Genomic DNA, 26,056 nt, shown 5'->3' on the forward strand with positions numbered 1-26,056 from the left:
GATACAGATACCCATAGACAGACATTGGACTGAGGTCGGGGACCCCTATGGAAGCATTAGGGGAAGGAGTGAAGACTCTCAAGGAGACTGCAACCCCACAGGAAGACCAGCAGTGTCAACTAACCTGGACCTCTGGGAGCTCCCAGAGACTGAGCCAACAACCAAAGAACAGGGGCTGATCCCAGCCCCCCACCCCAAGATACCTATTTAGCAGAGGGCTGCCTTGCCTGCCCTCAATGAGAATGCACCTAATCCTGCAGAGACTTAATAACCAGAGTGAAGTGTATGTGGTGGGGCACCTTCTCAGAGGTGAAGGGTATGGGTGGAGGGAGAACTCTGGGAGAGAGGACCAGGAGGGGGCAACATTTGGGATATAAAGTATTTTTAAAAATAAATAAGTAAATCCTTGATGCTAGGTCAAAAAATAAACAGCTCTTCTTTAACATATTTCACATATATGATTTAAAAGTAAATCATAGTTCTTTTCTCACAGTTACAAATCACTTTAATGAAGATGTTTTTCCTATGAAATATTTTTTGCCAGGTATGTTACAGGTATTCAAAAGTCAATACGCAAATTCCGTTCCCACAGAGAACTGTTCTGCTTATCTTCAGAAAATTACAATTACCCAAAAAGGAATATTAGAACATATATTCTTTTGTCGATTCTAAGATAGGGTCAAATTTCTCAATCTTTTTAATAACTATATCCTTTTCCAACTCTGAAAATTCTGGTTTGTGTAGATATAGTCTTCAAGACATTGAGAAAATAGACAATATTTGATGTTTTCAGTCTAGAGCTTACCCCAAGTGCAAAAAGTAATTAACAATGATTCTATATTATTAGATGTTATTTGACATTGTAGACCATGCAGAAAAAAAAATAAGGGCCAAAAGATCATTAAATTAACTTTTAACTTATACTAAATAAGTAACAATATACACGATGATATAGTCATTTGAGAAAACTATTGTTTATTTAGAAAAAATGGTTACACTGGTAGAATTCAGTAGATAAAAAATTCTCTTAAAAATGTCACGTGAAACGTTTCCAGATGTAAGTTTAGCAATACAAAGCTCCGGTAGCTGTAAAATTAAAACACAATTAATTTTTTTCTCTTCTACCCCCAAAATGTCCTAATTACAAGAAAAAAATGGCAAGGGACAAGTGAGCGCTGGTATATTTTTCTTTGTCGAACATGTTTTAATGTTGTACACATACTATATAAAACAATTCTTAGGCACTGCATAAGACAGTGCTCCACTTTATTTTTAGTGACTCATATTAAAAACAGGCCAAATAAATTAAAACTGAGCTCTAAGATGAGGTAAATTCAAAATCATTCAGTAACTGTTTATTTTCAGTTTCAACATTAAAAAGGAAGCATTTCAAATGGGGGGAGGGACTTGAAACCCAGGCAATATTTAATCAAAAGTGAAATTCTGTACACATGTAACCTTATTTGCTTATTGGGAAGTATATGCAGCACATTGTGCTAAAATATGGAATAATTAACACTTTCAGCCATTACTGAAAATAAACATGTAGAAATTAAGCAACAAGTTAAAGTACAATAACATACAACACAACAGTTTTAGGTTTTCTGCATGGAGCAATAAAGCAGGTAACTGAAAATGGGCCCGCTTCATTCACAATTCTCAGAAATCTACTCGAGAAAATACAATTCTGGTCACAGCTGTATGATTTCATTTCATACTTTCCACCTAAAAGAAACAAACTGGTTATACAGATAGACAAGGAGGGAGTGACTAAGGGAGAATGAGGAGGAAGGCCAAAGCAAGGTAAGAAGAGGCCATTGAGAGAAGGCCGGGGAGTGATCAAAGGGAAAGAAAGGGGAAAGGAAAAGACCCATTTAGGAAGAAACTTCAGTGAATTCTATCAATAACAAAGACTTGCAGAAAGTTCCCAGAAAATGAGGAAATATATTCTGTGTCTGTGTCTATTCTTAGAAATCATAAAGACACTATGAATTTTAAGAAACATTGAAACATTTTCTGTGTGTGATAGGGTGGAAGGATTCTGGGGTAGAGAAAAAGATTAAAGAGTAACAGGTAGATTCTACAGGTGCAAGGAATAATGTATCAAAAATAAACAGAACATTTAACAAAGGAAAGGAATCTATTTTACATGATCATCAAAAGAAATAGAAAATGATATCGATTTTTCCACAAGGACACAATTTTAATAGTGAATTATATTAAGATGCAATGTCTGCTAAATTATAAAAATTGCTTTAAAAATATATTGACTCAATTATACTCATTTCCTTTCCTTTATGTAGACATTTTTCAAATACTGCATAATGAAATAAATTCAAAACATGATCATTACAGCATGTGGCAAATAATTTATCTGCCTAACATTGTTCTCAAATTTTAAATTAATGCTTAATGCATTAAACTTTATTAATGAATATACTACATTCACACAGTTCCAAAAAATCATAGCTAGAAGGGGCCTTAGAAAATAATTACACTTGCATGAAATGCTGACAAGTAATTTACACATCATTTCTACACAGCATTCTGTGCATACTGTGTATAATGTTGACACCATCAATTATAATTTTGGATACACTGCTGTTAACCTTCTAATTTTATTACTTAAAATATAATTGTTTCTGTCCCTCAATGAATAAATGGGTAAACAAAACATGATACACATTCATTCTGTGGAATATTTAACCTTGTGAAGGAATGGATTGTTGACACATGCTACACCATGGATAAGTCTTGATAACATGATGGTAGTTGAAAGAACCCTGGCCCCCAGGACATGATATTGCACAATTCCATTTATATGAAATGTCCCAAAACAGGCAAATTCATAGGCAGAAAATGTGTCAGTAGCTTCCAGTGGCTGAAGAACGAGGAGAAATAAGAATGACTGCTAACCTGCACTTTGAGACTAGACTGTGGATGACTGCACCACACAGTGAGTATACTAACAACCACTGGACTGTCCACTTTAAAATGCTGACTGCATCTCAGGGTTTTAGACTGAAAATGAACAATGTTCCAATAAAGAACTTCATGGTATTCACATGACCATACTCGTGAGAATAAGAACTGGGTCATTAATCATGTCTATGTAATGTTCCAAAAAAGAAAAAGAACATCATGGTATCCATATGACAATATTCAGAATAAGAAATGGGGTCTCAATCATGATCATGTCACACTATGAGAATACCTTAGGGACAAGAAAACTTTTGTGGACATATTTAAGGGTACATTAAATGATAAAAAATGTTTTTGCCATTAAACCACAAACATCTTTCCCATGAACTGGAATTAAAATTAAAATTTTTTAAGAAGCCAAAACCCTCCAAGCAACATAATCACCCCAATGTTTTCACACTTATAGAATTCACACACAAAGGCAACCTATCTACATCATTAAGGAATTGGTTCCAAGAGGCAATTTCCTTTCCTTTCTGAGAAAGAAAGATGAACTAAAAGTCAGTTAGTGAACTTTCCATTAGATGCTGCTTCTGGATGGCGTATCCCACATAAAAACTGTATGCACAGGGACCTTGCTCCAAGAAATTGCCTGCAGGTGAAAATGTTCTGAAAAATCAGTGACTTTGGAATGTCTTGTCAAAAGGATGGTGGTGTGTATGCATCTTCTGACTTAAAGCAAATTCCCATAAAATGGACAGCACCAGAAGCTCTTAATTATGGGAGATGTCATTCTGAGAGTGACTCATGGAGCTTTGGCATCCTCCACGGGGAGACGGTCAGCTTAGGGGTCTGTCCACACCCTGGAATGACAAATCAGCAAGTACAAGAGCAAATGGAAAGAAGATACTCAATGTTAGTCACGACATCTCAAGGGTGTCCGCACAGTCTTATTCAATAACACTAAGGTTTGGGGGTTACAACTTGAAATCCATCCCAAAGCTCAATGAACTTTGAGAAGAGTTGGCTGCTAACAAACATAACCCTAGACAGGAGGATCACAGTGGCTTATATGCCAGCCTGTGCTATATAGAATTCCAGGACAGTCTGAGCTTCAAAGTGAGTTCCTGTCTCTTAAATTCCAAAACACTAAGAAGGCATAGAGATGAAACAGTACCAAACTCAGAGTTCATTTTTTGCCCTTTATACACTTACGCTTTTACTCACTAACACTGAATATATACCAATCATATGTCACATTCTTCTATGTTTAATTTTATATAATGATATTTTTAAAATGTGCATCATATTAACCATCATAAATAAGTGAACTTAGCTTATAAATCCAAGGTGTCACAGAACCCTGTCTTTTTCCCAATTAGGATTTGTTGATAGTTCAGTCTGCTCTCTGTCACACACATATACTCTTTTGAAGCTATCAACTGCATTCTTAATGCCACACAGAACACAGTCAAGCAAAAGTGTCCTATTCTGCTGAGAGCAGACTACATATATAAAGATCATTTTAGATTATACTAGTAACTATCTCAACGTTCTCAATTCTTTTTATCTGATTCAATAATTCAGATATTTCTTAAAATAGCCTTTTTGATAATATTTAAAAATTTAAGAGAAACTTTAAAATACAAACCTGCCCCAAAAGTAGCTAGTTCATGGTTAAGTGTCTGCTTCAAATGGGGTAGCACAGTACTGTGTTCCCTGCATTTGCCTTCATTTCAAGTTACCATGATATTTCATGACTCACCCCCTCAATGCTTATCCCTCTCCCTCTCTCTCCAAAGCTGAAGCACATATAAAGGTGAAGTTGACAATCGCAAGGAAGAAGTTATGAGGAGAAAAACATAGGGACAGACATCCTAATCTAGCATTCCACCTGCAGGTGCCCTTGCAAACTTTTACAGCAAACACAGTCCCTGGGATGTTCTGTGCCAATGAAATGTAACACAAAGTTAAAGTTGAGAATCTTTTAAGCTGAAACCCAATTGCAGACAGACAGGGTTGCCTGTCAGAAGGAAAAATGTACAGAGAGGACAGTCACACAAATGGGTAAATGTGGGAGAAGAACTTTTTATAAGCCCTTATCCCAATGTTGAGACCTTGAAGACACAAAACAAAATAGCATCTTGTGAATATGTGTCTACCTGAAAAGGAAAAGCAAGGAAGTACAGAATTCTTTCAACTACTTAGTGTCTATGAGTATTGCTTTACAGGACCCACGGCTAGCACTTCCAAAGAATACAAATGGTAATGCAGAGAAAATAGTTGTGCCTATCACTTCAAACTCCTAACAAGAGCTTTAAACATATTAAATGATTGCTATATATAAACCAAAATAAAAAAAAACAAAAACAAAAGGAAATTTGCTCTCAATAAATATCTTCAAAGATATAAAACAATCATTAGTCAGTATGTTTTCCCTTTTATCAAACAGTATAAGTTAACATGTATAAATATACTTGTATAAAATACTCTTGTTTGATAGCAGAGGGAAAAACTTTCTTTGAGTATTGTTCCTCACCAGTATTGTTTTCATTGACTAAATCATTTCATATTACAGTTATTAATTCTATATATAGATTTCTATGTTCAGTTAGCATAATGCCTAAACATCACACATAGTAAGAAAAATAATTGTTTGTTTGATTAGAAGAATGGGTAAGATCATTTGTTCAACACAAATCACAAGCAGAGCATGTGAATCTGTAGCATATTCATACAAATGTGGGAACCAGTAACTAGGACAAGCTCACATATGAGCAATGACTAGTTCCTGAGAATAAATTCATCAAATACTACATTTCCTAATGTGAGTTACTACCATACTCAGACAAGTTGTAGAATGCCAATGCATTCCTAAAGTTAGGAATCTGTGAGTACAAACTAGAAGGGGGGAAAAGGCTAGAATAGGAGTTTTAAAATCAACGTCTACAGGGGCTAAGTTATAACAGAAACAAAACTAACCATGTATGGAATGCTGGAGTAAACAGCCTGCCTCTTCCTCCCCTAACCACTTTCTCCACAAAATCCTTGTCCTATGGGGAAAGCATGTAGGTCAAAGTTTGATTGCTACCATATAGAAATCAAAACACAATGTCAAATGTTTCATCAAATGAAACTGAAATTCTGAGTGGCTGATTTTTCTGAATTGCTAAAGAATATTAAGATATAGTGTTTTTGCACAATAGTACATGCATATAATCCCAGCACAACTGAGGCTGAACTGGTGTGTGTGTGTGTGTGTGTGTGTGTGTGTGTGTGTGTGTGTGTGTGTTGTGGGTGTTGATTTGATATCAACCTAGGCTACACAATGTGTTATGGACCAGCTTGGAATACAGAGTAAGAGCCTACTTCAGACTAACCAACAAACAAATAAAACTATGCTTTCTAAATGTAAACCTTGTAAACCTAACAAGGCAAATTTTGTTCAAGACTAGAAACTTTTGGTATCAGACTTATAGGATAAAAGTACTAGGTTACACGTATGACACTAGAAGTTAAAAAAAAAATGGGGCTTGTTTGAATGGCAGGCTAGAAATGCAGTGAACTAAAAGTATGGACAGAATGAGTTGTGGGTCACATTTATCAGGTAATAAAAGAAAAGAATGGTTGTTTGATAATGATTTAATTAGCATGAGTTTTTTGTTTATTTTCCCCCTTCGGTGTTGGGAATTGGACTTTGGGCCTTGTACATAGCAGACAATCTACCACTGAGCTACATCCTAAGTTTCAGGCAAGGATTTTTAATGATTAAAGTAAAAGAGAATGCTAAAGGTAAAAGTAGCTAGTGATGTTCAAGGAGAGGTCGAATTTAGACAAAGATTTTGCAGGTAAAAACAAACACAAGAGTTTAGAAACTATTTTTATAGGAGAAAGGACAGGAGAGTCTAAAAAGAAAGTAATCTAAATCCCACTATGCATGGTATTCTCTTGATCCTAATGTTCTCCTTTTAATATGTCTGCACTTAGATGGGTACAACAAATCGATGTAATTTCTCAACTGAATCCCCAACCTTAAAATGAGCGGATAAAATAATGGCAATGTGATGTGTTAGCAGCTCTTCTTTCTGCAGATTAGGAATCAAGTTAACAGGGGAACAAGAGAGGCAGATTTTGATACACCCTGGGGACAGACTATAGGAAATGATATGGTTTTAGGTGAAAAGAAAAATGGAAGAGCTTTCTCCAACCACAGAATGAGCCCAAATACAGAGGCAACCAGAAAATAACCAGACAAAGAAAATCAATCATAAACCACCAAGAGTGAGAGTCTGTCCCAGAAGGAAGTACGTGGGACAGACACAACTGTCAGCAAGCTAAATATACCTGTAAAGCTTATCTGTTTCTAGATTTACTACAAGACCAGCAGCCAAAGAGCTAGTCCTTTCCAATCCTATTGCCCTCACCTTTCATTCCTAAGGGATACTCCATGGCCAATGTAAATATAACTCATGGAAATCTGTATCAAAACCTTCATGTATAAAAAAGCAAACCTGGGTGCTGAGAGAACACAAATACGTAAGATCACAATGAAAGTTGTCAATGACCATGGTTGATCTATTTCAAATGCAAATTTGACAGGAAGGTTCTTTGTTTCTTTAACAGCATGTTAAATAAAAACAAATCAAAAGGCTCTAAGATTAGAATAAAAAACATATAGTATGCACAGTATTTAGTATATATTATATAGTATATTATATATACTAAATATATATAAAATAGTTCCCCAGGAAGACAGTCAGAGGATGCCTGGAAGACTGAATAATACTATTTCTCTTACAATTTTTCTATTTAAGAAATAAAGACTATTAACCAGACAAGGCGATCCATACATTTAAACCTATCACTCAGAGGGCAGACGCAGGGGTATTTTTGTGAGTTCAAAGCTACCCTGATCTACATAGCAAGTTCAAGACCAGCCAGGGGTATATAGTGAGACTGTCTCAAAATAAGAAGAAAAAATACTAAAGCTAAATGTTCTTTCATATTCTTGCTTATCCTACTCTACTATTCAAAAAGACACAGGGAGAAACAGAGTGAACCAAGCATACCTTTCATTTGGTCACCTACCTTCCAACCTCAAATTCCTGCATTGCAACCAAAATAAATATGACAAATCCAATATCCTAAACCATATACTGAAATAGCTCCCAGACATTTCTCACCCTTACACAGCATTAAGTAGAGTTTGCTATGTGTCTGGTTCCATAAATAATTAGAAGCAGCTCAGGTTGGAGATAAGGTATAAACTGTGGGTGTATCTGTATTATTATTATTATTATTATTATTATTATTATTATTATTATTATTAAAAAGTAACAATTGCAATGAAAGCAAAAAAAAGAGCAATAAAGGAAAGTCAACTTCAAATATGTCTACCTGGAATCATTAACGGAGAAAAAAATCATTCTACATACTTCAATAATTATAAAACATCCAAAAATAAGTAGTCATATAATTTATGTAAGATAGTTAAAACATTTTATACATCATAGAAAACAAATACATTACTTTGAAAACAAATTTGCCTATTTAAAATCTGGCTAAAAGTACAGAACATAATTTCTGACTTTATAAAACATGAACAGTGACAGAAAGGCACAAAAACTTAAAGGCAAAAAAAACAGAAAACACTAAAGTTCTGCCCTTAGTGTCAACTTTGCTTTCTAATGACTCTGTGACCTGCTTCAACCTTTCAGACTTTTAATTTCTTCACCTGTAAAGTATAAATAACACCACCACTTTTTGGACTATATGTGCTTTAAAAACATAATTAATTTTTCCAGAAATGATGGGACTAGGTGGCAAAGAGAAAACCAGGTGTTCTTAAATACATCTTGATGGTTTCTTAAGTGTAACTAATCAGCAAGCTTAAAGTGAAAAGAGCTTTAAAATAACTGCAAATTTTATAAAAAAAAAGTCTCTGTCGTCATAGTCAGTTAAAATTTGAGTAGCTGTACCCTGCAAAATTAATCTAGTTCCTTTACCATTTCTAGAACTTCTTTAGGTATCTCTCTAAATGAAAAGGAGGGGAGAAAATACTCACCTTGGTTGAAATTGTTCATTATCTGTGCTTGTCAGAGGACTTATGAGTAGATGACTTATTAAGGGAAAACAACCTTGGGAGAGAAAAGAATAATGTCCTACCTCTTTTGGTATGACTCCTCTTATATTCCTAAGCCTAAATAGCTCTAATCAGCCTAGTAAGCTCAAATACTGAGAGCTCTGCTTATCTGTCCCATCATTCTGCATTTCTAGTCACCATCTTCCCTGAACCAAGGGATTCTGTTTCTATTTTTTCTCTTGGTAACAATACGAAGGGACAGCAACTACTAAAATACAAGGAGCCTATACAACTTTTGTCATTAAACATCTCTGTCACTACAGAATCATTTTTTAAAAATATCATGAAGTTCAAATCTCAGATTGTACACTGAAGTTAACTACAAATATCATTTTAAAACTAATAAACTGCATATTTAGATCACATAAAAGGTTTAATTCTAAACATGAATGGTATCAAAAACCCTTCTACTACAGTGAGTGAAATATAAAGATAAAAAGGATATTGTTTCTTCTCTTCTTTTCCTCCTGAACTATCCCGTTTTTCTTTCTTTTCTATCTTTTCTTTATCATGCCTGGATTCCTATGAGGAATGATGAAATTAGTTGGGAAAGGAAAAATCAAATACATTTAAAAAAACAGCTTGAAATTATCTTCTACCATCTTTTATCATCTACCAGCCATAATTTTTCTTCAAAAACTTGCTTAATGACTTCAAAACTACACGTAACAAAGAAATTGAACTCCTCCAAAAGTGAAAACATTCATACACCATAGAAAAGTGTGACAGCTTATAAAACAGGAAATAATATTTGCAAAAATGTACAGCAGTCACATATCCAGAATATCTAGAGAAATCTTCTAAGTGCATAAAAGACTCATTTTGAAAATGATGTGAAAAGATTTCTCCAAAGAAGATATACAAAAACATGGAAAGAGAGACAACTGATACTATTAGTCACAGAGGAAATACAAATCGAAACCACAATGATTTACCACGCATATCCACTAGGATGACTATGAATAAACTAAAATAAAAAGGAGCCAGTGTTGACAACAATGTACAGAAATTGCACCCTGATGTATTACCAGTGGAAATGCAAGCTATATAGCCACTGTGAAAAGTTTGGCAGCAATTTAAAAAGGCTAAACAAAATTATCTAATAACCTAAAAATTCTATTCCTAGGTGTATCCAAGAAAATTGAAGGTAGTCAAACGAATTATTTCATATCAGTACACAAATGGTTATAACCAAAAAAGCATAAACAATCTAAAAGTACAACAATTGGCTGGCTGTGGTGGCTTACCCCTAAAATCTTAGCACTAGGGAAGCTAGGGCAGGAAGACTTTGAGTTTGAGGGTAGGATGAAGTACTGAGGAAGCTCCAACCCAGCTTGGGCTACTGAGGGAGGCTCTGTCTTAAAACTAAAGAGAAATCCAGCAACTAAAACAAATGTGGTATCTTCATATAGTGGAGTATTATTTGGTCATAAGTTATTAAGTAATAGCAGATCCTATAATATGGAAGAACAATCTCAAAATCATTCTAAGAAGGCAGATACAAGACTACATTATTTTATAATTCTATTTATATGATAGGTTAAAAATAGGCAATTCCACAGAGACAGAAAGAAGATCAGTGGTTGCTAAGGACTGGGGAAAGCAAAGTGAGGAATGAATGTATCATGAACCTACACTTCCCCTTTGGGACAATTAAAATGTTTTGTAACTAGACAAACAGCAAATGTACAATATCGCAAATATACATACCACTTAATTCAGTGGTTATCAACCGTTCCTAATGTTGTGACCCTTTAATATAGTTCTTCATGTTATGGTGATCCCAACCGTATAATGATTTTTGTTATTTTATAAATATAATTTTGCTATTATAAATAATAGTACTATAAATATTTTGGAGATAAGGGTTTTTGCAAAAGAGCCTCTGCAATGCGCAGGTTAAGGACCATTGCTTTAATTGAATTATTCTGTGAACTTATCTCAACTGAAAAATATTAAAAGGAACAGCCTATCTTTGGAAGCATACAGAATTAAATTATCCACCATTTACTTTTACTTTTCTAGAAGTGCTTTTTAAAACTATCAATACACTATACATTTTTAACATTTATAATAATGCCTTTGTAAACAGTTTACAACTTAGTGGCTCGTCAATTATTTCACGGCACATGCTTAAGATGTGAGTATCACTCATAAGTATATAAAAGAATGTACTTTATACATATACAGATATACTTTAAGAGAAACTAAAAACAACAAATTGTGGATAGAGGAAAAAGTACGCATAAAGAACTGAAATGGTGACCTGGGTGGTGGTGGTGGTGCGAGCCTTTAATCCCAGCACTTGGGAGGCAGAGCTAGGAGGATCTCAAGGAGTTCAAGGCCAGCCTGGTCTATAGAACAAGTTCCAAAATAGCCAAGGCTACACTGAGAAACAACCCCACCCCCTACCCCCAAAAGAAGGAACTGAAATGCTAAGAATGAAAAGGAGAGAAAAACAACTTCAGAAGTATACTAATTTTAACTTCACAGTAATTTAGGGCACATCTAGCTTACATTTTCTAACCAGAGAACCTGCTCCCTCCCAATCCTCCTGTTCCCATTCCAAAATTAACAATTGATTAACTGGCAAGAATATATCTACATATACACTGAAGCACTAAATGTACAGGAGTAATTCTTTTCCTCACAAGGCCCTACCCCTAGATGAAGAGCCCCATACAATTAACGGCTGCTTTGAAAGAAAGAAACCCAGCCTTCTCTAAGGACTAGCCCTCTGAATGGTATGGTCAGCACTAAATGGACTCAGCAGGTTATACTGCCAGACACAGAGAGAAGTGTAATAGTAATAATCATACAAGAGGTCATAACGCTTAGAGGAAGTTGGGGGAAGACACAGGAAAACAGAATCAAGAGTTTGGGGTAAAAATGATATAAATACAGTACTCATATATGACAGTCTCAAAGAATAATAAAATACATTGTTTTCTGAAAAGTATACAGTTCCTTTGCATTCCTAATTTACCTTTTTGCCACCAGAGGAGATTTTATCCATCTTCTCAGATTTAAACGAATCACTACTGCCTTTTTCTTTGCCTGAAGATTTTGATTTATTTTTCTCTTTGTCTTTCTCATTTGGATATTGAGACTCACATGGACTTTCACTTTTGTGTTTTGAAACCCCCACTAAAATTACAAAAGAGAACAATGAAAGGCTTTTCAGGTTCACGCAGATGACTGCTTCCAAGGTATTAGTTAAGTCTACCTACTTGTTCCATTCTCCTCTTTCCGCCTCTTTGTTATGTCCGGTGGCACTTCACGGTCATTGTTTGAATGATCCTAGAACCAAGAATTGTGAACTACATTGATCGTGGGTTATGGTTTTTATTTTTGTTTTGAAGTATTACTTTTATACAAGAATGGCATCACTAACTAGCACTGGAGGATATCTGCAGTACCACATATTTGGTAAAATGGCATGAAAGAGATTACTAAGCTGAAGTTCTCTATTGTAGAAGATAGAAGACACACTTTAGGATGAAAATACCAGCTAAAACTTGAAACAGAATGCTGTGGAACAAAGCAGTATTTTCTAAAAGCAGAAAAACACATTACTATACACAAAATAAAGTTTTCCAAGCTAATGTTTAAAAATTACAAACCCTTTTCCGCTCTTTCCTGTCCTTTTCATCTTTTTTCTCTCTTTCTCTGGATCTTTCCCTTGACTTGTCCAAATCTTTCTTGTCCATTTCTCTCTCCTTACTCTTGGACAGTGGTGGAGGATTATGGTTAATGTAGAGCTGTTAAAATTAAGGCAATATTACTAAAGATTATTAGTTTTCCAGAATTGGCAGCCTTCGGTATTTTTGTTTACTAAATGAAAGATAACGGGTAATTATATATAAAGTCAAAACTAGTTATCTGCGTATTTTATGAGAGCTAAAATAAACGAATGTAACACATTTACAAAGGCTTTAATCCTAGGCCTTTAAGTACTCCCATTTTAACTCAGTTCATTACTGCCTCAAGTAACATTTCCAGTAAATTCAGAAGCTAGCATTCTCCTTGTAAAAAACAATGACTAGACTTTCCCTGCTGAAAAAGACAAAAACATATCCCTATCCCTATGCAGTTGGGATATTTAAACATCTTAACATCTACTAATAATCAATGACAATGGGCAGAAAAGGTATAAATAAAACCTAGCCATGATTTTGCTAGTACATCCATTTTGCATTGATATAAACCAGGCAGTGATTATCTCAAATACTTTTGGAAATACAAAGACTGATGCATATTCTCTACCTCCAAAAGCACCATAGTTCTATCAAATAATCACAACTATGAATTCTATCTCACTGGTTCTAAACAGCCCAGGACACCACCAGGTCAGCTGATGGTGACTAAACTCGGAAGACTGAAAAATGACAGAACAAATATTCTCTGTAAGAATGTCTATTAGTAATAAAACAGTCAAACATTAAGGTTATTCTAATTCCAAATGATAGAAAAAAAAATCTTACTTCTGAAAGTTGGAAATGTAAAAATCCACTATAAAAGAAAATGTATAGGAAGAACTCGGAAAAAAATTGGATGCCTAACTTTATGACATTTAGAACTGTGGTATGATATATTCAAAGAATAATAAATAGAATTCATTATGTAGCTACCTAATTCTAGATATACCCTAGGAAGAAACAGAACAGTGAATGCAAGGTAAAATAATTTTACAGTAAGGAATCCTATGATAATCTAAGAAATGCAAGAAAAAGAACCATCAATTTGAAGTTTAAACACTTATTTTTAAATACCACCAAATATTTTCAGTTCGGTTTCCTAAGAAATATTATCAAAGCAACAGAGTGGATTCTTTAAAAAAGAAAATCTATGTTTAAAAACTGAAGAATGACTGAAATAGTCAAAGTGTTTATCGATAACAAATATTAAGAGAATAATCTATAGTCTTAAAGTACTATCCAAAAGATACTTTTACTGGTTATGCCTTTAAACGACACTTAAAATATTTTTCTAATTTTGAAATTCACTGCATATTTCCCCATATTTTAATATTATTTATGGATTAGATAAAATAAGTTCAATAATCTATTTAACACCTAACAATTTCCTTAAAGTACTGCTTCATTTCTCCTACTACTAGAGTACCCCCCCAAACACACCAAAAAAAACCCCATTTTGTTACATGCCTACTTGAATTCTGTACTGTAAAGAACTAAGAAACTTCTCTAGGACTTCTGGCATTAATAGTGAAATATTTCACTATTGAAATTCAATGTCAAATAGTTAAACTGATACACAATCCAATTCTAGGTTTAGAAATAAAACAATTAATGTCCTCCTTGTCGTTGTTCTAATTGTGACAGCACCTTTTACTGAATCACTGAGGGAGTAGAATTTATACTTCTTTGTTTAGGCATTGTGAGCATGCTGCATAATCATCACAGTTATATCCTACCACACTGCAACCTAAAGTTCTGTGGCCACCAATAGTCCCTTTTTACTTTACTAGAACAATTAATTACTTTTATCTTAAAATTCTCAGGTTTTCAAAAAATAGCTTGAAAGCCATCAGCACCTAACCTATCTCTCAGCTCTGCAGTTCACTTCCCGGTAGATTCCTAGTAATATTGTTACTGTTTATATGCCACTTCTGTAATGGGGTTTGCCTACTAATCTCAGGCTATTTATTTCTGTCCACAATCATTTCTAGTACATCTCCAACTAGATGCCTAGTCCACTTTTATATACATCTACAATGGATGTTTAACACATTATTTGCCAAATAAAGCTAATGACATGATAGAACAATCTATATGTAATACTGTAGGATTTTGTTACTGGTTTGACTTTTATTTTTTTAGATTGAGACCATTAAGATCTAATAAAGGAATCTAGCCAACACTCCAAATCAAGCCTTGGCTGGAGTAGAAGCATGTGAGGTGGAAATGGGAGTGGAAAGGGAGCTGACAAAATATATGGATCCTATGTTAGGTTAGTCGTCTTTTAATCTCATCAAAAAATTAAATCTATGTATTACTTTACCATGAATTGTAAAGTAAAATACCCAAGAATTCTTAAGAAGGAAAATTTGGGGACAAAGCATAGCATAAAAGAAAAATCAAACTAAAATCAAGGAAACCATTTTATATATGTACAAGTAACAAGAGAACATGAAAGACAGACAAATACCTTACAGTAAAACCTCTAGGAATTAAAAGCTGCCCCAGAAAACAGTGAGGCTATATAATTTGCTCAAAGTCCAGGAAATTTTATCCCAAGTTAGTCAAATGCTAATAGATTTCCTATATACTTAAAACTATAAAATCAGCTATTATACAAATTACTACTTTAGATTGCTCATGAAAGGCTTATGACTTCATTAAAAGTATTTCCTGAGTGGCTAAACCTTACTCTAGGACCTTAGGAACTCATGCTAAGCTAAGGATCTGAAAAATGAATTGAATCTCATAATTTTTAATACTATGTGTGTGTGTGGGGGGGGGATTTTCAAACTTTCTGGTTCCATGCATATAGAATAATCTACTGAATTTCAAGTGCCCACAAAAATCTTCTTGTACAAAAACGGAAAATTGACTTCAATTAGCACATTTAAAAAGTAATATAAACATATTAAAGGAGCTAAGGAAAGGTTTGCAGCTATTATTAAAATGGATGTTAAGAGCCAGGAAACCTTAATTTTATCTCACATTTTCGGTAATGACAAATTGTATGCCACAGGGAATAGCCCAGTCTTTCATTTGTCAAAAAGACACTACCATCTGCCCTATTTAACTCATAGTACTGTTAAAAGCATGAGGTGAGGCAAATATACATCATCTAGACATAGAAAACTGACAAAACAATATTCACAACAAATGCAAGAAATCATAATCTTCACTGACAAGTAAATCTAGTTAACCTTAGCATCAGGTTTCAAACCACTTCGACATATGCCTTAATAAATAAATACTAACAAATTAAAACTATTAGAAGCCCGTGGATATAAAACACTCCACACAAGCTACTGGTTGAGACTGTCAAATCCAATCCCAAACTGGCTGCAAAGACCTAATGCAGTACATTTTTATGACAGCCAATAAAAAGATTTTACTTTAAACTTGTAGTTTAGCATACTAAAATAAAAAGTACAATTTTTCAAAGTATATAAACTTTCAGATAATAGTTTATCTTAAAAGCAATGCCATATTTTTAAGACATAGGCACTTTGGCTATCTTAATGACTAATAATTAGTAAATGTTTGCCCAGAATCCAGACATTTCAAAATTCCATTTAATCTATAAGAATCATACTTAGCATATAAGTAGAAAAAAAGTAGAAAAACCAAAGTAAAGAGGATACAGATTTCATAAGACAAAATGACATGATCAGTAGACAATTCAAGTATAACTGAAATGAACTCCGTAATAAAATACACGAACTGCACACTGTTTTTAAGAATTAAAATACCCAGGAGAGTAGTGTAAACCAAAGAATTAATACTGACATATAAACAGAGCCAACAAGTTGAGTGCTTCCTTCCAGGAGAATGAGTATTTTCTATTCACTCTATCTCTTGGTGCTATGCCACAGCTACTATAAGGATACTTCAGCAGAGGGACATATAAAGAAATTTATGGATTGAGATGAATTCGGTTTTTAAAAGTTCTGTGAGTGCAGCAAATTACTTTTTTGTATTTCTGAGTTATCTATAAACAAAGCAGTAAAACTGGCAAGTTTGCTCTATGAAACTATGAAAGTCTACCTACCAACCATCCCAAATAAACCAGCAACTCTCTTTCTCCCAAATCTAAATCATAAAAAGAAAAATGCATAGTACGGCAAGAAAGAATATATAAAAATACTGCCACACACACATATAATAATGTGTCTATATAGCCCATTGTCATCTGGTTTTTTGGTTTTTTTTGGTCAGAAACTTTAAAGGTGATTTCTATATAAACTGAGTGCTTTCTCTCACCAATCCTAGCATACAAAGTTTACTAGGGTGGTGGCCCCTACTAAATAAAGGAGTTTAGCAATTTCTGGTTTACTTAGGCATTATTTTAAAAGACTCAAACCTTTGCTGAAGAGTCCTTGAGATCGATGAGACTGTCCTGTAGAAAATGAATGGAGATGACAGGTGAGCTGGCATAGTTCTCAGAACCCAGAGGAACTTTGGGAAGTATGTCTGTAACCTAGAAACAAACCAGCTATTTCTTGTGAGGATAAATTCCAGGAAATCACTATCAATATGAATATCATCAATAAAAACAAAAATCAAAACCATAAAATGGAATTGTAATATTAAAAATTATAAATATTAAATATAAAAAATTTAAAATTTTGTCCTGATTGAAAATTAAAAATAAACATAGATGCCACATATTTCATATTAAGTTTTAAGTAATTAAGAGGCTATAAAAAGGCAAAACATTTTTCTCTACCAAAAGTTGAAAACAGTAGCAGTCACCATGAAAAAAATTAACTGATATTTTTATAGTTATTCTCTAATTTAAAAAGTCCAAATTTTATTCATTTATGACTCCAATAAATATAAACATTTTATTCTGGCTAGAAAATTCAGTGGCATTAGAAGAAAACAGTAATCAATATTTTGTTGCAAAGTATCATGATTATTCAATCTTATGCCTCTCATAAGGAAAAAGGTTAAAAAAAAAAAGAAAGAAACCAACCACACTATTTCACCACAGTGCTCTGGATGAAGAATTAATTAACTTACAGTTTTAAAAGTTCAACGTACTGCAAATTCAAAGATTCCATGAAATTAGATGACTTTAGAATTAAAATTAAATATGGAGCAAGGAATGGCTACCCTGAGTCTTCAAGAAGGCTACACCCACGATTTTGTGCTGCAGTTGAATGCCTGGGGTTTCTCTTTGCTGGGTGGTAGGTAGGACTGGATGCCACATCTGCTCTTATCGTAACGCAAGGTTCAACTTGTTGGGAACCCAATGGGTATAAACAAACCTCCAAGGGAAGATACAACAGAAGCTGCATGCTCACTGAATAAACACAACTACAGGAGAACTGATCACCAAGGAGACTTTAAAATGGAACTCCTTTCAAGACTCTTTCTTAGAAGGCACATCGGTATGATGCTCATCAAGAAGCTTGATAAATTCAGAGGTATCTTGCTTATCCTGTATCATTCAGGAAGTCTTCAGTGCTATATAATCTTCAACATTTATGCCGAAAAATAGCTTCATTCTGCTGAAAACATTCATTTGCTTGTAGCTACCATTGCACTCCAAAAAGGACTGCTTAAAGCAGTGAGGCACTTCTGGGTAAAATTTCTCTTGCACTTTGAAACACAATAAAATTAGTGCTAAGTCCTTGAAGTTCTAACATTTTTATAAGAAAAATACTCAATAGGAAAAATCAGTCCACCAATACAGAAAAATTTCATTTTCTAATGCAATATAAAACCTCCAGTGGCTCCAGTGAATACTTGGCACAAGACTTGAAGGAAGTCAGGACATTGGTATTCCAAACAGGTGAGCCTAATACGGATGCTGCCTTCCTCAGGCTATACTAACCTTTACAGTGGAGGAATGTGATGGAGAAGGATGAGTATCAATTTTGCGGCGTTTTTGTTCTGTTTGGACAAAAAGAAATAGTCAGAATAAGGTGCATGTCCAGTCATTTAAAACACTTCAAAAAATGAGCAACTTTTAAGAGCAAATATTTGTTGCACTAACAAAATCACTACCGTATCAAGACAAAGAGATAACCAACAAGCATAATTCTGTCCAAAAAGTAAACAAATATGAAAAGGTATACTTGCCTCTGTCAGGCTCCGAGATATCTGATCGGGGAACAGGTGACTTCAAGGACCCTGAAACTGGTGGTTTTTCTCCTCCTTTAACATTTTCCTTTGACTTCATTTCCTTTGCTACATCTCTTTCTCTGGATGGCTCCTTCTCTCTTTCCCTTTCTTGAGTCGATTTTGATTCTACGCTGGGGACAGTGGTCTTGAATTTCTCATCTTTTGCTTTTTCTTCCTTCTTGAACTTCTCCTTCTCTTTGTCAGATTTAGGTGTTCTTTCCTTTGTCTCTCTTGCTTTGTCATCTTTATTTGGCCGCTCTTCCTTCGGTTTTTCTTTACTTTCTTTACCAAGTACCCTGGCCTCTGGAGTTGTAGCTGGAGTCTTCTCTTTTTTCTCTTTTTCTTTCTCTTTTACTTTTTCTTTGTCATTTTCCTTAACAGCTTTGTTGCTTAAGAATAAAAAGAAACAAATATTTTAGAAAAATAATCATCAAATATATCCCATATTGAAAATCATAAGTGAGCCAGGAGTAGTGGTGCATGCCTTTAATCCCCGCACTTGGGAGGTAGAGGCAGGTGGATCTCTGTGAGTTTGAGGACAGCCTGGTCTACAGAGGGAAACCCTGTGTTGACATACAGACAATGAAGAAACAGACACAAAATAAGCAAATAAAAAACTCAGAAAGGGCTTCCATTGACTTAAAAAAAATGTCGTGAAATTAAGAGGAACCCTCAAAAGGATAAAGAAGAGCTTTAGGATAAGTCAGTAATTCTTCATGTGAAACAAACAACACATATTCCTGAACATATAACTAAAACAATAATTAAAATGATAATAATTAATGTTAGATTATTTTGTATACAAACTTTGAGGATAACAAAATGACCAAAACTATATCCAGCAAACCAATTAAAGGCAAACCAGGAAACAGACTCCTCAGCTGTACTGACTACTTTCAAAATTACTATAAGCTTTTCTTATATTAATAAGCCTTACTCATATTGTCTACAAGCTTTAAGAACTGTATCCTAAAACTTCCCAAAACTTCCCCATCTGTATTTCCCTGAATACCCACTATCTCTGCAGGAGAAATAAGGCTGCTAAACAAAACAGAACTATGTAAACTCTAATTAGTACTAAACAAAATAAAATTGGAAAAAACAAAACTTCAAACTCTAGTACCCATGACTTTCGTACTGCTGAATTACTATCATCTACCATTCCACTAATGGATAATGAGGTCTGTGAAGAAGAAGGGGGCTTCCAGGTAAAATAGTAGTGAGGAATCCGAATAAAAAGTAAACTCTATTCACAGTTTAATACACACACACACACACACACACACACACACACACACACACACATATTCAGAGCATATTCAGATGAGCTTCTGCTTCTGTTGAAAAGGATGCTGTGTTTGATTGTGGTCCGAAGCTTTGAAGCACTACTTGGCATCTCCTTCCTTGGAGGTCTCACTGTTTAAACATAACAGATTTGATAGCTTGTTGGTAAGGTGAGGTCCAGCTTGTCTCCACTAGGTCATCTTCATGTGAATCCGGTGGTTATACGGTTTTGTTCTAGGGATATTTCATTTTTTTAATAACGGTTTTAGCTGACATTCATGGAGAGAATGAATCCTTAGAAGTGTGCCACTAGTGAAAGGAAATCCTGTCTAGAGTATGTTTCTTTACAAAGCTGTGTCACACCAGCCCTCTGCTGGAAAAGTAGAATCAAATCTCAAATAATGCCTTTTAAATTGTATCCTCTAGTATTATAGATGTAGGACAGTACTGTATCATACCTCTGTGGATGTAAAATAGCTTGTACCTGCTTTATGATACGTAGTAGTGACCGTGCTTTATCAGAGCTGTTTTTAATGATGTTGCTCAGAATGTTTTCTTTCCAGATGATGATTGAGAAGCTAATTTTAAAAAAAAAAATGGTGCCAGGTACCACAAGAGTAACAGAACTGTGCTGTTTTCTCGGGTTTTGTTTTTTTTTTTACTTTTTTTTTTTAATGGAGTGTGCTGGATGTCTCTACAGTTTTGTTCAGATGACTGCAGAACCTGGAAAAGCCGTTGCTGCTGTTGATGCATAACACACTGCTATTATTGGTCTTTTTATATAAATATAAATATATATATACAGATATATAATTTGAATTTTTTGAAACTTTAGCTGTGCTGTCAACTTTGGAAAAAAGTATCCCCGTTTACTGTGTTGAGTTGGCACTGTACAGAAATTAACAGCCATATTGGTCTAGAAATGTTGAACTTAAGTTTTTTCCATTTGTACAGGGGTAACACACTGTATTAAATATGTAAGGTCTTATATACGTGGGTTTGATTACAAAAACTAATAAAGTATTCTCTAAATTAAAAAAAAAAGTAAACTCTATTCACAGTTTAATACACACACACACACACACACACACACACACACACACACACGAAAATGAGACAATGACCTTCAGAAATTCACAAAGGTACTAACAGGTTGCCTGAAAAGTACAGAATAAAAGATAGGTAACACTTGAAAAGAAGCAAGTTAAGCCAGACACAGCTCCAATCTCATAGACCCCTGGCAAATGCAAATGCAAATGCGCGCGCGCACACACACGCACGCACGCAAACACACACGCACGCACGCACACGGGGGTTGGGGGGCAGGGAGTTTTACTCCAGTGACAGCCCCTCACTACCCTCAAATCTACTTACAGATTTCAGTAAAAAAGTGACACAAATAGCAGGTGGGTGAACAATAAACAGGAATCCCATTCTATTCACTGTATATGACAAAATGAGAGAGGAGTAACCTTGGAAGTAGAGACCTCAAGTTACCAATAAAGAAAGGTAGTGTGGCTGACTGAATGAAAAAGCAGATACGGGCTGGAGAGATGGCTCAGTGGTCAAGAGCACTGACTGCTCTTCCAGAGGACCTGAGTTCAAATCCCAACAACCACATGGTGGCTCACAACCATCTGTAATGGGATCTGATGCCCTCTTCTGGTGTGTCTGAAGACAGCTACAGTGTACTCATAATAAATAAGTCTTGAGGGGAAAAAAAAGCAAATACAATTAGTTTGTTGTTTCCAAGAAACATATCACATCTAGAGATGCCTACAGAGTAAACCTCAAAAAGTAGAGGTCAATGTACCAAGTGAGTCTAAGCCAAAATCAAGCTGGCATGCCTCTTCTGCTAGCTAACATAGTAGAGTCCAACTCTTTGTTAACAGTTAAATAATATAGCTATATATGAATGGTTCAAGAATATCAAACAATTAAAATAAGTGGATCATTTTGACATTCCAACATCAACTTTAGATAGCCAATCAGACTAAAAAAAAAAGAAACTGCAAAGTTAAACTAGACCAAAGAGCCAATGGACTTTACAGATAATCTGGAGAGTATTTTATCCATTGGAAACTGAATGCATATCCTTTGCAGTAGCCCATAGGATGCTCTCTAAAGGAGACCTATTCTGACCACAAGTATGTCTTAATAAATGCAGAATTGAAATGATTTTTTTATCTCATTAAACATAGTGGACTATAACAGAAATCAATAGCAAGAGAAACTACAAAACTACTTGGAGACTGAAAAATACACTCATGACTGACCAGTGGGCAGTTGAAATCAAGGAGGAATATTTAAAATTCCAAGAATCAAAGGAAAATTAAAGCACAACATGCTAGACTATTTCAAATACAACTAAGGCAATTCTAGCTATAAATGGTTGCATTAAAAAAAATCAGAAGTCTGAAATAGTCTAATGATGTCTTAAAAAACAAGAACAAAGCAAATAATAAAGCAGCCAATAACAAATAATTAAGGTCATAGAAGAAATTTCTGAAATAGAGATTAAAAGAATATAGAGATTCAACCAATAAGAAACTTAGTTGTTTGAAAAAAATTAGTAAAGGTCTAGCCAAACTAGTCAAAATAGAAGATTCAAGTTAATAAACATTAAAGATGAAAAGGGTGAGTTTACTGTTAATTCCAATGATGTCCAGTATCTTCAAGGAAGAAAACTTGAAAATCTAGAAAAAACTAGATTCCACATACATACACACATACATATGATCAATCAAAATTTAATCAAGGGAATACAAGCAATTTAAATAGCTCCATAACAAGCAATAAGACAGAGGAGAAGGCCAGAACCATTCAGATTGACTAATAAATCCTACCAAATCTTTATAAAATTGCCAATGCCAAAGATCCTCAAAGTGTTCCATAAAATAGAAAAGTAAAGGAACACTACAGTGGTGACTTAAATATGCTTGGCCCAGGGAGTGGCACTATTAGAAGGTGTGGCCTTGTTGGAGTAAATGTATCACTGTGGGCATGGGCTATAAGAACCTCATCCTAGCTGCCTGAAAGCCAGTTTTCTGCTAGCAGCCTTCAGATAAATGTGTAGAACTCTCAACTCCTCCTGCACTATGCCTGCCTGGATACTACCATACTCACACCTTGATAATAATGGACTGAACCTCTGAACCTTGTAAGCCAGCCACAGTTAAACGTTGTCCTTATAAGACTTGCCTTGGTCATGGTGTCTGTTCACAGCAGTAAAAACCTAACTCAGACAACTACCGAACTCATTCTACAATGTCAATATTACCCTTATATCCAAATTGAATATACAGTAAAAGAACTAAACTATAGACAATTCATCTAATAAATTAAAAAAATCTTTCATGTCTCGTTTGTTTACTTTATGTCAATGTATGTTTTCCTTGAAAGTATGTTCATGCCATGCATGTCTGTGTATGACATAAATGCATGGTGCCCACAGAGGCCAGAAGAAGGTATCAGATCCCCTAGAACTAGAGTTACAAATGATTATTAGCTGTCATGTGGGTTCTGGGAATTGAACCTGGGTCATGTAAAAGAGCAGCCAGTGTTCTTAACCTTGCTGAGCCATCTGTCTAGCTCAAGATGCAAAAATTATTAAAATCTTGTAAACAGAATTCAGGAACACATTAAAATCATGCACCATGATCAAACTCAATTCATTTCAAGGATGTAAGAATGATTCCAGAAATATAGTACAGCAGATAGTCAGAGTCAGGGTTAGAAATTCCAAGATTATGCCAATAACTGCAGAGAAACACTTTGATAAAAACATCCCTCCATGAAAAAAAGTCCTAAGAGAACTAGAAATACAGGGACCATATAACAAACCTTCAAAAGCACTTCAGGCAAAATCAGAGTCAACTCATTGAATATAGTGCTCAAAATCTTAGCTAGAGCAGCAAACAAGAAAATGAAGTAAAAGAGACAATAGGAAAGAAAAACTTCAAACCATTTCTATTTAAAACTGTGACACTATCCTATCCTTAAAAGACCCAGAAGGCTACACCAGAAAAATCCTTATATCTAATAAACACATTAAACAAATTAAAAAGCTACAAAGTAACATAAAAATTAAAAGCTCTATTTATTAAGGATTAAATTGCTGAGGAAGAAATCATCCACAATAACTTTACAGAAAACAAAATACTTAAGAATAATCCTGAGGAAATAAAAGACTAATAAAGTGAGAAATAAAAAGAGATGAACTGAAGAAGATACTGTCCTATTCAGCTTACATTTCTTTAATTTTATCTTATTTTAGCATTATGAATTTTTTAGATGCCTATTTGTTTTCTAATGAAGAGTAAGAAAGGGAAGTAAATTTGGGTAAGTAGGGAGGTCAAGAGGAACTAGGAGGAGTTGAGGTAGGGAAAATCATAATCTGAATATATTGTATGGGAAAAAAATCTATTTTCAATACTAAACAAATAAATTTTAGACAGCAAAACTGACTGGATCATGAAAATAAAATTAAAAAAAAAGAAAAGAGCTTCCTGGTTGCTGCCGCTGCAGAGAGCCCCTGGGCAGCACCCCACGAGCGAACCTGAGCCTCGGGACCACAGGTAAGACCAAATTTTCTGCTGCAAGAAAGCTGCCTGGTGAGCTTGGGACACGGAAGCAGAATTTCTCTAGGAGGCACGGTCTCTGTTTACCGGAAGTCCCACACCCGCGGATCCCGGCCCGCAGCAGCTCTCTGCTCCCAGACCCGGTGAGAGAGAGACCCAACCGCCTGGTCAGGTGGGCACTCCTGAGGCTGCAGAGCGGAAGAGACCACCAACACTGCTCACCCCTGCCCACATCCCTGGCCCAAGAGGAAACTGTATAAGGCCTCTGGGCTCCCGTGGGGGAGGGCCCAGGAGCGGCAGGACTTCTGCGCCTGAGACACCGCCTGAACCTGAAAGAAACAGACCGGATAAACAGTTCTCTGCACCCAAATCCCGTGGGAGGGAGAGCTAAACCTTCAGAGAAGCAGACAAGCCTGGGAAACCAGAAGAGACTGCTCCCTGCACACACATCTCGGACGCCAGAGGAAAAAGCCAAAGACCATCTGGAACCCTGGTGCACTGAAGCTCCCGGAAGGGGCGGCACAGGTCTTCCTGGTTGCTGCCGCTGCAGAGAGCCCCTGGGCAGCACCCCACGAGCGAACCTGAGCCTCGGGACCACAGGTAAGACCAAATTTTCTGCTGCAAGAAAGCTGCCTGGTGAACTCAAGACACAGGCCCACAGGAACAGCTGAAGACCTGTAGAGAGGAAAAACTACACGCCCGAAAGCAGAACACACTGTCCCCATAACTGACTGAAAGAGAGGAAAACAGGTCTACAGCACTCCTGACACACAGGCTTATAGGACAGTCTAGCCACTGTCAGAAATAGCAGAACAAAGTAACACTAGAGATAATCTGATGGCGAGAGGCAAGCGCAGGAACCCAAGCAACAGAAACCAAGACTACATGGCATCATCGGAGCCCAATTCTCCCACCAAAACAAACATGGAATATCCAAACACACCAGAAAAGCAAGATCTAGTTTCAAAATCATATTTGATCATGATGCTGGAGGACTTCAAGAAAGACATGAACACACTTAGGGAAACACAGGAAATCATTAATAAACAAGTAGAAGCCTACAGAGAGGAATGGCAAAAATCCCTGAAAGAATTCCAGGAAAACACAATCAAACAGATGAAGGAATTAAAAATGGAAATAGAAGCAATCAAGAAAGAACACATGGAAACAACCCTGGATATAGAAAACCAAAAGAAGAGACAAGGAGCTGTAGATACAAGCTTCACCAACAGAATACAAGAGATGGAAGAGAGAATCTCAGGAGCAGAAGATTCCATAGAAATCATTGACTCAACTGTCAA

General features: G+C 35.4%; 1 protein-coding gene and 1 pseudogene across 4 annotated transcripts in view; one reads left to right on the plus strand and one right to left on the minus strand.

The window, feature by feature from the left end:
- Positions 1-950: 950 nt before the first annotated feature.
- Positions 951-26,056, minus strand: part of Thoc2 (THO complex subunit 2) — a 114,573-nt gene continuing 89,467 nt past the window's right edge. Inside the window, exons 31-39 of one of the 4 annotated variants that reach the window (XR_015646270.1) lie at positions 18,850-19,280; positions 17,878-18,660; positions 17,123-17,158; positions 12,688-12,825; positions 12,295-12,364; positions 12,051-12,211; positions 9,510-9,586; positions 8,987-9,032; positions 951-3,785 (exon numbers count right to left, since the gene is read on the minus strand). Coding sequence is in view for 2 of the 4 variants with exons in the window: in XM_087599773.1 (XP_087455899.1) it covers positions 9,005-9,032; positions 9,510-9,586; positions 12,051-12,211; positions 12,295-12,364; positions 12,688-12,825; positions 17,123-17,239; positions 18,602-18,660; positions 18,850-19,280 (1,081 nt within the window). In the remaining 2 variants the exon portion in view is untranslated. 4 annotated transcript variants of the gene reach the window in all.
- Thoc2-ps1 (THO complex 2, pseudogene 1) lies at positions 3,116-7,359 on the plus strand (annotated as a pseudogene).

This window comes from Rattus norvegicus, chromosome X (assembly GCF_021556685.1).
Source record: "Rattus norvegicus strain SHRSP/BbbUtx chromosome X, alternate assembly SHRSP_T2T, whole genome shotgun sequence".
NCBI lineage: Eukaryota > Metazoa > Chordata > Mammalia > Rodentia > Muridae > Rattus > Rattus norvegicus.